General features: G+C 42.8%; 1 protein-coding gene across 3 annotated transcripts in view; it reads right to left on the bottom strand.

Moving 5' to 3' along the window:
- The window catches only part of SYT7 (synaptotagmin 7), a 584,377-nt gene extending 572,560 nt beyond the window's left edge, over positions 1–11,817 (bottom strand). Inside the window, exon 1 of one of the 3 annotated variants that reach the window (XM_082269832.1) lies at positions 11,426–11,817. In XM_082269832.1, coding sequence (XP_082125958.1) covers positions 11,426–11,459 — 34 coding nt within the window. In that variant the 5' untranslated portion in view covers positions 11,460–11,817. The remainder of the gene's footprint in view (positions 1–11,425) is intronic. The other 2 variants (XM_082269833.1, XM_082269834.1) reach the window with 2 other exon arrangements.
- Between the last annotated feature and the right edge of the window lie 586 nt (positions 11,818–12,403).

Here is a 12,403-nt window from a genome sequence, read left to right as displayed (position 1 = left end):
TTGCAGTATGAGAGGGTGTGGTTTTGAGATTATGTCACTTTTCCACAACAGTTGTGGTAGGAATTAGGAGGCCTTACAACATTCCAAAAATGAGGGTCCTTTCACACGAGTGCTCCGATCAGATCCGTCTGTCAGTTTTTTAGGCGGATCTGATCGGATGCTCCATGCATCCCTATGGGGCAGCGGATGTCAGCGGAGACATGTCCGCTGACACCCGCTCTCATCCGATTCCCCCATAGAGATGCATTGGGCTCTGACACCTCCCTCTCCACTGACAGAGTGGAGAGGGAGCTGTCTCCTGCCTGCTCAGCGGGGATCTGTGTTTACGATCCCCTGCTGAGCAGCATGGATCCGCCTACGGAGGCGGACCGTGTAAAAGAGCCCTAAGGGTCCAGGGGAAGATGGTTACATTGAAAGATATCATTAAGTGGTAAATAATCAATTATTCTAATCACATTCCATTTTTCAGTCAAGAATATAATCTTTTAAGGCAATGAAATGCTGGTATTTAAAATAAACTGGAATTTAAAATTTTAAGAGAACAGATTAAGCTTCTCAATGGAGAATGCATTAGGCTGGGAAATCAAACTGCAGCTTGAGGAGAATAAAATAATGCATCATAAGACTTGTATATGTGTAAACCACAGGGTCATTTTTCCTAGCTCCTTACCCCCTGTTGACAGCGCTACTTAATAGGCCTCTCATGCTGAAGTAGCCGAGTGGGCGTTCATGTCCCTTTAACCGTTGTTTATTTTTAGTTAGTAGGTGTGTATGAGGCAGCTCTGTCTGCACGGAAGGAATTCTCTGCGCAAACAGCTAATGTAAGAAGCAGAATCACAAACTGTGGGAAACTTAATCATTCTATCTGTATTCACCATGGATGCACATTTCAAAACTCATGGCACAAAATAAAGCACGATTCTAAGTCACTGCACATATCCACATGTGGCATAGGGCTACAGTTTTCTCTATTTGAAAAAGAAAAGCAGGTAATTTAACTAATTTGAAGCAACAGGAATAGAGAAATTACAACAACCACATTATGTAGCCACTTTCTTTCCAGTGGTGTTTGCCAAAGTTGAGTTTTATGCTGGGACTAGGGCTATTTATATGCACCAAACATAAGTTACTGCATGATGGGATTTAAAAGGGCTATTATAAAGGTGCAACGGGAGCCCTTTCAATATATATAAAAGGTTTTATAGCATGCAAAGAAGGATTTATATATGGAAATATAAGTAGCAATAAAAGGAACTGACCACATTCTTATATTCGGTCTTCTTTATATGTTCATTAAACTTTCAATTTGAGATGGAAAAAATTAGGAAACATGGAGCAGAAGAGAGTATTACAGTACAGAATGCTGATATGGTTGACAAAACTTCTTTGGGCACATGGAAATGAGACAAGTTACCATGAGTATTGTTACTGTTTGTGAGCATCCTAAATCTCACAAAAAGTGCATTGTGCAGGAGCATGTTTTCATGAGAACTGGATCCACAGCATTGTCAGGATCTTACTAGAAGGGCTGGGATGGCAGCCTTATCTGGGCACCACAGACAGAAGTGTATGGTAAGCTTTTATTCATGGGTTTGGGATGGAGGATGAAACAGTGTTAAGCCACTTGCCTACTGGACACTTTTACCCCCTTGCTGACCAGACCAATTTTCAGCTTTCAACACTGTTGCAATTTTAATGACAATTGCGCGATCATGCAACACTGTACCCATATGATATTTATATAATTCTTTTGAGACACATAGAGCTTTCTTTTGGTGGTATTTAATCACCACTCCTTTTTTTTTTTTGCTAAACAAATGAAAAAAAGATCGAAAATTTTGAAGAAAAAAAAGTTTTTCTTTACTTCTGTATTAAAATGTTGCAAATAAGTAATTTGTCTTCTTCACTGATGCTTGCTGATGAGGCTGCACTGCTGGGCACTGATAGGTTGCCCTGCTGGGCACTGATGAGGCTGCACTGCTGGGCACTGATGAGGCTGCACTGCTGGGCACTGATAGGTTGCACTGCTGGGCACTGATGAGGCTGCACTACTGGGCACTGATGAGGCTGCACCGATAAGGCGGCACTGATAGGCTGCACTGATGGGCACTGATATTCTGTACTGATAATGGACAAATAGTAAATGCACATGCGCTGGGTACTGGGAGCCAAGAGAACTTATATAAGCAGAAAAATATGTGCTGAGACTTTAAAGCACATACTGTACATTGGGTACTGAGTGCTGAGGGTTTAACCTTTTTGAGCTGGTTACTAGGGTCTAAAAGGTTAACATATATACCTGGGTAATGAGTACAGTGGAGAAATTAATACACATGGGCTGAAGACCAGGTATTGAGGGCTTAATACATATTCACAAAGAGATGGGTGCTGAGGGGTTAGGGCACCTAAGCTGGGGCTAAGTACTAAGTGGTAATTGTTATATGGTGTGGGACAGGCTACTGAGGGTGTTATACGCTTAATATGTATCAGTGAGGGGTTGATGTACATGCTCTTGAAGCAGATCACATATACTGCAGACAGTTTTCTGAGGGGTTAAAACCTATAAAATGAGGGAGTTTACACTTCTTTTATGGTGGCTGATCACTGCAAGGTTACTGCACATACATTGCAGAATGGTCCCTGTTTGGTTATTCCTCATATTCTGCTGGTGTAAAACTGACTGGAAATGTTTGTCTACTAGGGGGGCATCTTACGTTTGGTATTGATACTGGAGAGTGATGTGTTTGCTGGGGCAGGACACAGGGCAAAGACCAGTGTGTGCTTTAAAACACACAAACACAATCCTGGACTACATAATGGGAAATAATGAGAAAATTTACTTCTGAAGAGAGGATATAAACAGCTGAACCTCCAGACTGTGTCAGAGCTCACTGTGCAGTGTCAATGGACATGAAGAACATTCAATTTGCAGTTTGTGAGGTGGGATTGTGTGACTGCAAACTGAGAGGTCTCTGAAGGAGAAATGGGGAAATACCAATGTGTGTGCCGGAGGAGGGAATTGGGGAAAAAGCAATGCTGGAGGAGTGATACAGAGGAGAAAACAATGTGTGAGTATGCCGGTGGAGAGATAGGGGAATGGTCAATGCTGGAAGAAGGATACTGTGGAAAGACCAACGTGTGAGAGGGAGGAAGGATGGAGGAATGGTCAATGCTGGAGGAGTGATACAGCAGAAAGAACAATGTGTGTGTGCCAGTGGAGGGATGGGGAAAAGGTCAATACTGGAGGAGGGATACAGCAGAAAGACCAATGTGTGTGTGTGTGCCAGTGGAGGGATGGGGAAAGGTCAATACTGGAGGAGGGATACAGCAGAAAGACCAATGTGCGTGTGCAAGTGCAAGTGCAAGTGGAGGGATGGGGAAAGGTCAATGCTGAAGGAGTGATACAGCAGAAAGAACAATGTGTGTGTGCCAGTGGAGGGATGGGGAAGGGTCAATACTGGAGGAGGGATACAGCAGAAAGACCAATGTGTGTGTGTGTGCCAGTGGAGGGATGGGGAAAGGTCAATACTGGAGGAGGGATACAGCAGAAAGACCAATGTGCGTGTGCAAGTGCAAGTGGAGGGATGGGGAAAGGTCAATACTGGTGGAGGGATACAGCAGAAAGAACAATGTGTGTGTGCCAGTGGAGGGATGGGGAAAGGTCAATACTGGAGGAGGGATACAGCAGAAAGACCAATGTGTGTGTGCCAGTGGAGGGATGGGGAAAGGTCAATACTGGAGGAGGGATACAGCAGAAAGACCAATGTGTGTGCCAGTGGAGGGATGGGGAAAGGTCAATACTGGAGGAGGGATACAGAAAAAAGACCAATGTGTGTGTGCCAGTGGAGGGATGGGGAAGGGTCAATACTGGAGGAGGGATACAGCAGAAAGACCAATGTGTGTGCCAGTGGAGGGATGGGGAAAGGTCAATACTGGAGGAGGGACACAGCAGAAAGACCAATGTGTGTGCCAGTGGAGGGATGGGGAAAGGTCAATACTGGAGGAGGGATACAGCAGAAAGACCAATGTATGTGTGCCAGTGGAGGGATGGGGAAAGGTCAATACTGGAGGAGGGATACAGCAGAAAGACCAATGTGTGTGCCAGTGGAGGGATGGGGAAAGGTCAATACTGGAGGAGGGATACAGCAGAAGGACCAATGTGTGTGCCAGTGGAGGGATGGGGAAAGGTCAATACTGGAGGAGGGATACAGCAGAAAGACCAATGTGTGTGTGCCAGTGGAGGGATGGGGAAAGGTCAATACTGGAGGAGGGATACAGCAGAAAGACCAATGTGTGTGCCAGTGGAGGGATGGGGAAAGGTCAATACTGGAGGAGGGATACAGCAGAAAGACCAATGTGTGTGTGCCAGTGGAGGGATGGGGAAAGGTCAATACTGGAGGAGGGATACAGCAAAAAGACCAATGTGTGTGTGCCAGTGAAAGGACGGGGAAAAGGTCAATACTGGAGGAGGGATACAGCAGAAAGACCAATGTGTGTGTGCCAGTGGAGGGATGGGGAAAGGTCAATACTGGAGGAGGGATACAGCAGAAAGACCAATGTGTGTGTGCCAGTGAAGGGATGGGGAAAGGTCAATACTGGAGGAGGGATACAGCAGAAAGACCAATGTGTGTGTGCCAGTGGAGGGATGGGGAAAGGTCAATACTGGAGGAGGGATACAGCGGAAAGACCAATGTCTGTGTGCCAGTGGAGGGATGGGGAAAGGTCAATACTGGAGGAGGGATACAGCAGAAAGACCAATGTGTGTGTGCCAGTGGAGGGATGGGGAAAGGTCAATACTGGAGGAGGGATACAGCAGAAAGACCAATGTGCGTGTGCAAGTGCAAGTGGAGGGATGGGGAAAGGTCAATACTGGAGGAGGGATACAGCAGAAAGAACAATGTGCGTGTGCTAGTGGAGGGATGGGGAAAGGTCAATGCTGGAGGAGTGATACAGCAAAAAGACCAATGTGCGTGTGCCAGTGGAGGGATGGGGAAAGGTCAATACTGGAGCAGGGATACAGAAGAAAGACCAAAGTGTGTGTGTGCCAGTGGAGGGATGGGGAAAGGTCAATGCTGGAGGAGTGATACAGCAAAAAGACCAATGTGTGTGTGCCAGTGGAGGGATGGGGAAAGGTCAATTCTGGAGGAGGGATACAGCAGAAAGACCAATGTGTGAGTGCCAGTGGAGGGATGGGGAAAGGTCAATTCTGGAGGAGGGATGCAGCAGAAAGACCAATGTGTGTGTGCCAGTGGAGGGATGGGGAAAGGTCAATGCTGGAGGAGGGATACAGCAGAAAGACCAATGTGTGTGCTGGAGGAAGGATACAGGAAAAATACCAAAATGCATGTACAAGAGGAGGAATAGGAGGAAAGCCCAATGCTGGAGTAGGGATACATAAGGAAGATCAATGAGTGTGTGCTGGAGGTGGGATCCCACTGCAAAAGACCAATCTGTGTGCTGGAGGGGTGGTGTCAACAACCAGAAAGACTTATTTGCACAGTGGCAAATATACAATGTATATTATATTATATATTATATTATATTATATTATATTATATTATATTATATACATAAAATATAGGCATTTAGCGTGAAAAGCCTACAATTCCTTTAGAAGATGCAAATATGTGTTTTGAAAAAGTGTTTACCACATTACTAGACTGGGAGCCCTTTATTCTATGCAGAGAGCAGTTAACCAGTGACCATGTGGAAGTACGTATAAAGAAAGACTAGAATGAACTTGCCATAGATAATGCATGGTATTGGGAAGAGAACACAGGTAACAGTCATGCCACCGCAGGGTTCTTTAGCAAACCAGAGTTATATCAATCTTCATTAAAACAGAGGTAATCAATGTAGACCTATATGAAGCTAAATTTAGATTATTAAGACCAGACTAAACTTCAAATGATAATTACTAGCTTAAAACAATTGTAAAATAACAGGCATACAGAAGAAATTGGTCATTAAAGGTTACAAATCAACAAGAGACTAATATACAGTATATCCCAATTATAGGGAATATATAGAGGTATGAAATCAATTATCTAGAGCAATTGTATAGATTGTAAGTGCGGGTCACAGTAAGAAGATTTATTGTGGTATTAAGATCTTGGAAATATATGGTGGAAGAGGTTTGCAATAAGGAACAATACCTATTATATGTAGCAGTTATATGAGGAAGTGGATGAAATTATAAATACTGTACATGAAATAATACCCTGGGTGATTCATAAGGTTTACACTGGAAGAACATAATGAACTATAAGAAGCTCAGCTCGGAAAGTAGAAATATAAAGTGTAACTATTCGTTCTTTAACCCACCAAGTGCCAGAACATAGCAATTCCTGTGATACCAAGAGTAAACTAAAGGCCATTCTGGATTTGGTGGGGTTAACGATAAAAGAAAAGTGAAATGACATTTGGGAATGCTGTCACTGTGAGTGCACTCTAATCACTGGAAATTGTAGCAGTAATTAAGTATTTAATTTCAGCTTCCAGGCAGTTTTATAGGAGTCTTAACGGCCTTAACTATTGATCACCCATCCAGATGCCTCAGGGGTTTAGTCACATTGATAAGCAGAACTGTTTTGTACAACACCATAAAGCCTGACAAGTTCTTTGTACATCAGGCTATGTCTCCTATGACATGCAATTGTAACTCTTCAGGGACAACGTCCATCCAAAGTACAATATAACTCCTCCACATATGTCCATATCATTCAGGATATCATTCTTTACAATCATGAAAGGCAAAAGTCTTAACTAGGACAACCTAAACCTAGCTTTGCTTAAAATATGCAGATTTTACATTTTCCAGTGCCTTGTTTAAAGTATAAGCTTCCAACAATGGCTAATGAGTTATAGGTACCATTTATTGAGCTATTTTCGTTTCTAGGATCTATGATGTTATGTAAAGCAGTATTAAACCTTAAACCAAAAATGTAATATATCGCAGATTACCAATCATTGGATGTGGTTGCTGCTTTAGTTCTCTTTTATTAGGCTTTTCCCCCTCTTTTTTCACCTGGTGATCTGGCCAGTAACACACCTCCTGTATTAGAGTGCCCCCACTCTGGATGAAATAGAGCAGGGGGCACCTTTGGACATCAGCTTTGTCAGTCTGGGGAAAGGGGAGTGTTAGATGTACTAGCAGATTTTAATACAGTAACAAATTGAAGCCAAACTCTGGCAAATGCTTTATAAACACTTACAGCAAACATCTTTTTTTTCCTTTTGGGATAAAGGTTTTACATAAATAAATAAAAGGTTATCGTTGTAAGCATCCCTGATAGTATTAAATGGTTTGTCTCATCTCTGTAACTGATACATTCTGTTGTAAAGCTTGTTTTAAAGAAAAAAATACAGATCACCAGATGTAAATAGAAGAAAAGAAAGCCTAGAATAGAAATTATTGCCGCTATCACATTTTAGGATTGCTAAGCTGCAATATAAGTACAGTAAAACCTTGGTTTGAGAGTAACTTGGTTTGAGAGCGCTTTGCAAGACAAGCAAATTTTTTAAATATATTTTGACTTGATATACAAGCGATGTCTTGATATACAAGTAGCGTCATGTACATACGTAATGTATAAAAAAGAAAAGAGGAGCCTCTAAAGTGTAGCAATATGGTTACATTTAATGAAGGTTCAATATTTAGCAACTCACATGGTTGATGATTAAAACAGGCACATCTAAGTATGCAGGCATCTGGGGTAAAGCTGTCCACATAGACCATCCACCGCACTGCCATCTTCATCATCCCTTCCACGCTGCACTCCACGAGTGATTCAAAGCCTCACTTTCAGATCACTCTACTGCAGGCTATTCGTCCCGGTCACGATTGCAGACTGACAGTGGTGAGAGCCGGTGGTTCAGAAGATGGTCTATGTGGACAGCTTTACCCCGGATGCCTGCATACTTAGGTGTGCCTATTTGAATCATCAACCATGTGAGTTGCTAAATGTTGAACCTTCATTAAATGTAGCCATATTGCTACACTAAGAGGCGCTTCTCATCTCTTGTATATTCTGTAGCTCTGCTAGATTTTGCTTCTAATCCCCTTGGGAAGGCTGCATATTGTGGATGGACATTTTATGGTTACACAACCTATCACATTGCTATAATCTTTGTATATAAACTATAAACTGAAGGACTTGTGGAACGAATCATCTGAGTTTCCATTATTTCTTATGGGGAAATTTGCTTTGATATAAGAGTGCTTTGGATTACAAGCATGTTTCCAGAACGAAATATGCTCGCAATCCAAGGTTTTACTGTAATTGTTTGGGTTTAATATCTCTTTAAAGCGGAGTTCCAGCCATTTGACTCACCTGTCCAACGGTCCAGCGATGCGGCCTCTCCCTCGGCGCCGGCATCACTGCTGTGGGCACCCGGCTGTTACAGTTTACAACGGGTACCCACTGTGTATGCGCGAGTCGCGCTGCGCGCCGTGATTGGCCGGCAATCTTCTGGGACCTCTGACGTGTCCCAGAAGATTGCAGGAGGGAGGGGGAGAGGAGAACTTCCGCTCAGGGCGCCGCGGCGCTCCAGGAGGAAGTGGGAGCGGGTACCTGTCAAAACTAGGTACCAGCTCCCCCCCCAAAAGAATGACATGCCAAATGTGGCATGTCAGGGGGGTAGGAACACCTAAAGCGGAAGTTCCACTTTTGGGTGGAACTCCGCTTTAAGTAAGAAAAAATATATAAAATGCATAGACCTTTACTAATCATTATTCACCGTGCTGATTAACCCAAACTTACAAAACCTTCAACTAGCAAGGTTGCTGTGGGGTGAGCATGAATTTCTAACCTGTACAACTTTTTAAAGTATTTAAACCGGAAGTAAACTTCCTTCTAATTTTTGTAACTAGAGGTAAGCCTAAAATAAGACTTACCTGTAGGTACTGTAAATATTTTTTAAACTTGCACCCTTTAGGAGATATATACCATGTACTGCGCCAATGACATCATTGGCGCATGCGCTCTGAAAGAACGGCCGCCACTGCCATTTCTTCAGAGCCCTGTGTCGTGACCGGAGGCTCCCACGCGCATACGCAGGAGTCCGCGGATCTGGACGGAAGACGGGCGAAGATAAATGCAGCCTCCACTGGGGAAGATAAGGGCTTCGTTTGCAGGTAAGTGTCACATAATGTGCAAGTATGCGATGCATACTAGCACAATATGCCTTTACTTTGCAGTTATGAAAAAAGAAGAAAAAAGAAAGCAGAGTTTACTTCCTCTTTAAACCAAAAGACTATTATGTTTCACTCGAAAAGAACCAGCTTTAATTATATCGAGAAATTCCAACGTTTTGATTGTCCCATTGTAATTGCTATTGACTCTTCTATCTTCTATGTACATACAGGTTCTTCATAATAAATCTTCTATTCCACAAAACCATTCCCACATATACAATGTGTGCACATGCAAACATAACTCTTTGTTCTATAACTGTTCCATACATATCGCCTCCCAATAGTTCCAATAATGTTATCTATTATTCTGCCCCATCCATTTACCCTGTGCTTTACAGAACTGTTCCATACTCCCATAGACATTTACTCTTGTCTCAGTCCACACAAGTTCTCCTTACTCATTCTTCTGTTTTCACCAATAAGTTCTTCACAGAACTCGTCTGCTTCATATAACTGCTTCCTAACTTTTACAGAATAATACAGACTCCATATTGTGGAACAGCTATTCTTCTAGCTTCAAAGATTAATGAGGCAATATCAGTTGTTTCCTGTATCCATCACATCCATCATTAAAGATTTTCTTTGTGACTCTTTGGAAGAATTTCTTCCAAAGAATATAATGCTTGATAATGGTACAAGAAATCAGAGCTGCAGAGAGGATACGTGGTCCGATCTTTACCATCAGCTATCAGTCCCTCTGCACATGCCCAGCTGCACTTGTTCACTTGTTAGGATACATTATTCCTAACACAATGAAGGGTGAAGAGGTGGGAACAATCGATCCCACCAGAAAAAAAGGAAAAACCCAGAAGACACAAGTAGTTCAGAATGCTATCATTAAAGAAAATAGCAAAGGGTTCTGGAAAACACAGAAGACAGATCAGCTGGGTCAAGGAGGAACAGGTAGAGTGAATAAAGCCAGATGATTACAGAAATATGAAAAAGGAGAAATGTTACCTAGTTAATGAGGATTGTACAGTATGTCCAAACCTGTGGAAATCTTATTCTCGAAAGCAGCCACAGGTAGCAGGATTCAGGGATAAACAGAGGTCAAGCACTGTAAAATGCATTTAAAATGGATAGGTGACAGTTAACAGACAGTTAACAGGAAAAAAGGACATTTCATGATGTGAACAATCAGAATGACAGGTGAAAGGAGGAATAAGGGTCAAAATATTCACCTGAAGATAAAAAAGCAAGAATGTGGTTAAGAACAAAGGACCAGCATGAATAAGGTAAAATGTTTGATTTGAAAAAAACTGGGACAGAGATGTATGCCTGTGCCTCTCTGATCACATAACCTGTTGGCAGAGAATACCAGAGCAAAAGTCTGCCATCCTTTCTGCTTGCCACTTTTTTATAGCTTAGGCCCATACCCACGATCAGAAGATTGTACGGAAAATACCGCTTTCGCCACAATCGTACGCTAATCTGATCATTGGTAAACAGCTTTCAGGAGCTGATCACGACAGTTTGTCTGATAGCATCTGATCGGACAAGCACAAAAATATATCTGGTACGATACCAAATCATACGATTTTCATTTAATCAGTACAGTTGTCGTTCGAAAATACAATACAAATACACTACAACACATTACATCACTTCAGAATTTTTAGTCTGCCTTACAAGAATTATTCGTAACTTTAGTAAACTCTTTATTTTCAATATAAGATTAGCATGCAAATAAAAAATGGATGATCAATCGCCCAAAAATCTCATCCTGTGGGAATATTAGAGCTAACACCTTAAAAAAGCAGCAGGTGCAGCCATAAATATGCTCCTGAAGTCAATCAGTTTGGATTATAATGGGGGTGATGAATATGCACGATGTGGAAATATCTAAACTCGTGTGCATGCACCTCCATAACCAGGCAGATAGATATCCATTTTATCCTGACACCTGTCTAATGAGAAGCTGCTTTAGGTGCAACTGACAACAACTAAAACACTTAAAACTGCAACAATCGGAGCAGATGATTGTTTTAACTGTCAATGGAGCTCTGTTCATTCCCGATCTGACAGCACGGATCATACAGCAAGGGGATGTTAGAAGACTTTTCAAACAAGGGCAGAGGGAGCGGGCATACACCTGTCAGAGCGGGCAAGAGGGCATGGGCAGAGCGAGCGGATGGAAGGTGTGCCACCTTCACAGAGCAGAAGACAAGGACAAGGCTTTGCTCCCCCGTAGGGATCTGCAGAGGGGAAAGGAAGGAGCAGCGATCTTACCTTTACTGGCGGACAGCTCCCGGTTAATGTGCATCTTCCTGCCTGCCTCTGCTCCTCCGCGGATCCCCTATTCTCTCTTCACTTCCACTTGTACGTCCCAGGAAAACAAAAGACAGCCTGCGAGGTGGGATCAGGAGGAGGGAGCTGACACCTCTAGGTCCCCTCTATCCTTCACTCTAATGAGGGGGACCACTGTGAGCAGGGATGCTGAAGGCAGCAGGTGGCCCTGGCAGCTCCTGTGTGCAGCTCGCAATGTTATTTAATGAGGATCTTAAGGAAGGAAGAGAGCTCTCTACCTCTTCCTCTCTGTGTCTCTCCCTTCGCTCTGACTTGTTTTCTCTCTCTCTCTTACATCCACATGCTGCTGGCTGCTGGCAGAAACAGAAACTGCACACACACACACATACACACATATACACACTCACACACACATACTGTATACACACAATCACACATCCCACTGTAATCTCACCTCCTGTCACATGCATTACAGGAAGGAAAGGGTGCACATGGATCCAAATCTAATGACATATATATATATATACTGTATACTGTATGTGTCACTTTACACATCAAAAAAACCCAACCAAACCTGCTATTATGTTTCTGCTGAAAGAATAAACCGCCGCTTAGCTGATCACTCAAGCAGAAGAAGGGTCATTGACACATTTATGTAATGAAAACAAATACTCCCTGCCACAACCCTAATTAAATACATTGACACTTGTTATCTCCAGGACAGGAATGGCACACACACTTGACCTTCAGTTTCAGGCCTCATGCACACTGGACTTTATAAAAACACCAGCAGCTTTGTAGTGAGTTTTTCAGCGTTTTTTTAGCTTTTTTGCGTTTTTGAGCATTCGTTAGCGTTTTTTGGCGTTTTTAGCTAAAGATCACCTCTCTGCTATTTTAGTAACTCCGACTTTCCCACAATGCAATGCTTGCCAGAATTGCATTGCATGGGTATTCATATGT

This window comes from Pelophylax lessonae (genome assembly GCF_965119305.1).
Source record: "Pelophylax lessonae genome assembly, chromosome: 10".
NCBI lineage: Eukaryota > Metazoa > Chordata > Amphibia > Anura > Ranidae > Pelophylax > Pelophylax lessonae.
This window is presented reverse-complemented; position numbering and strand designations above follow the sequence as displayed.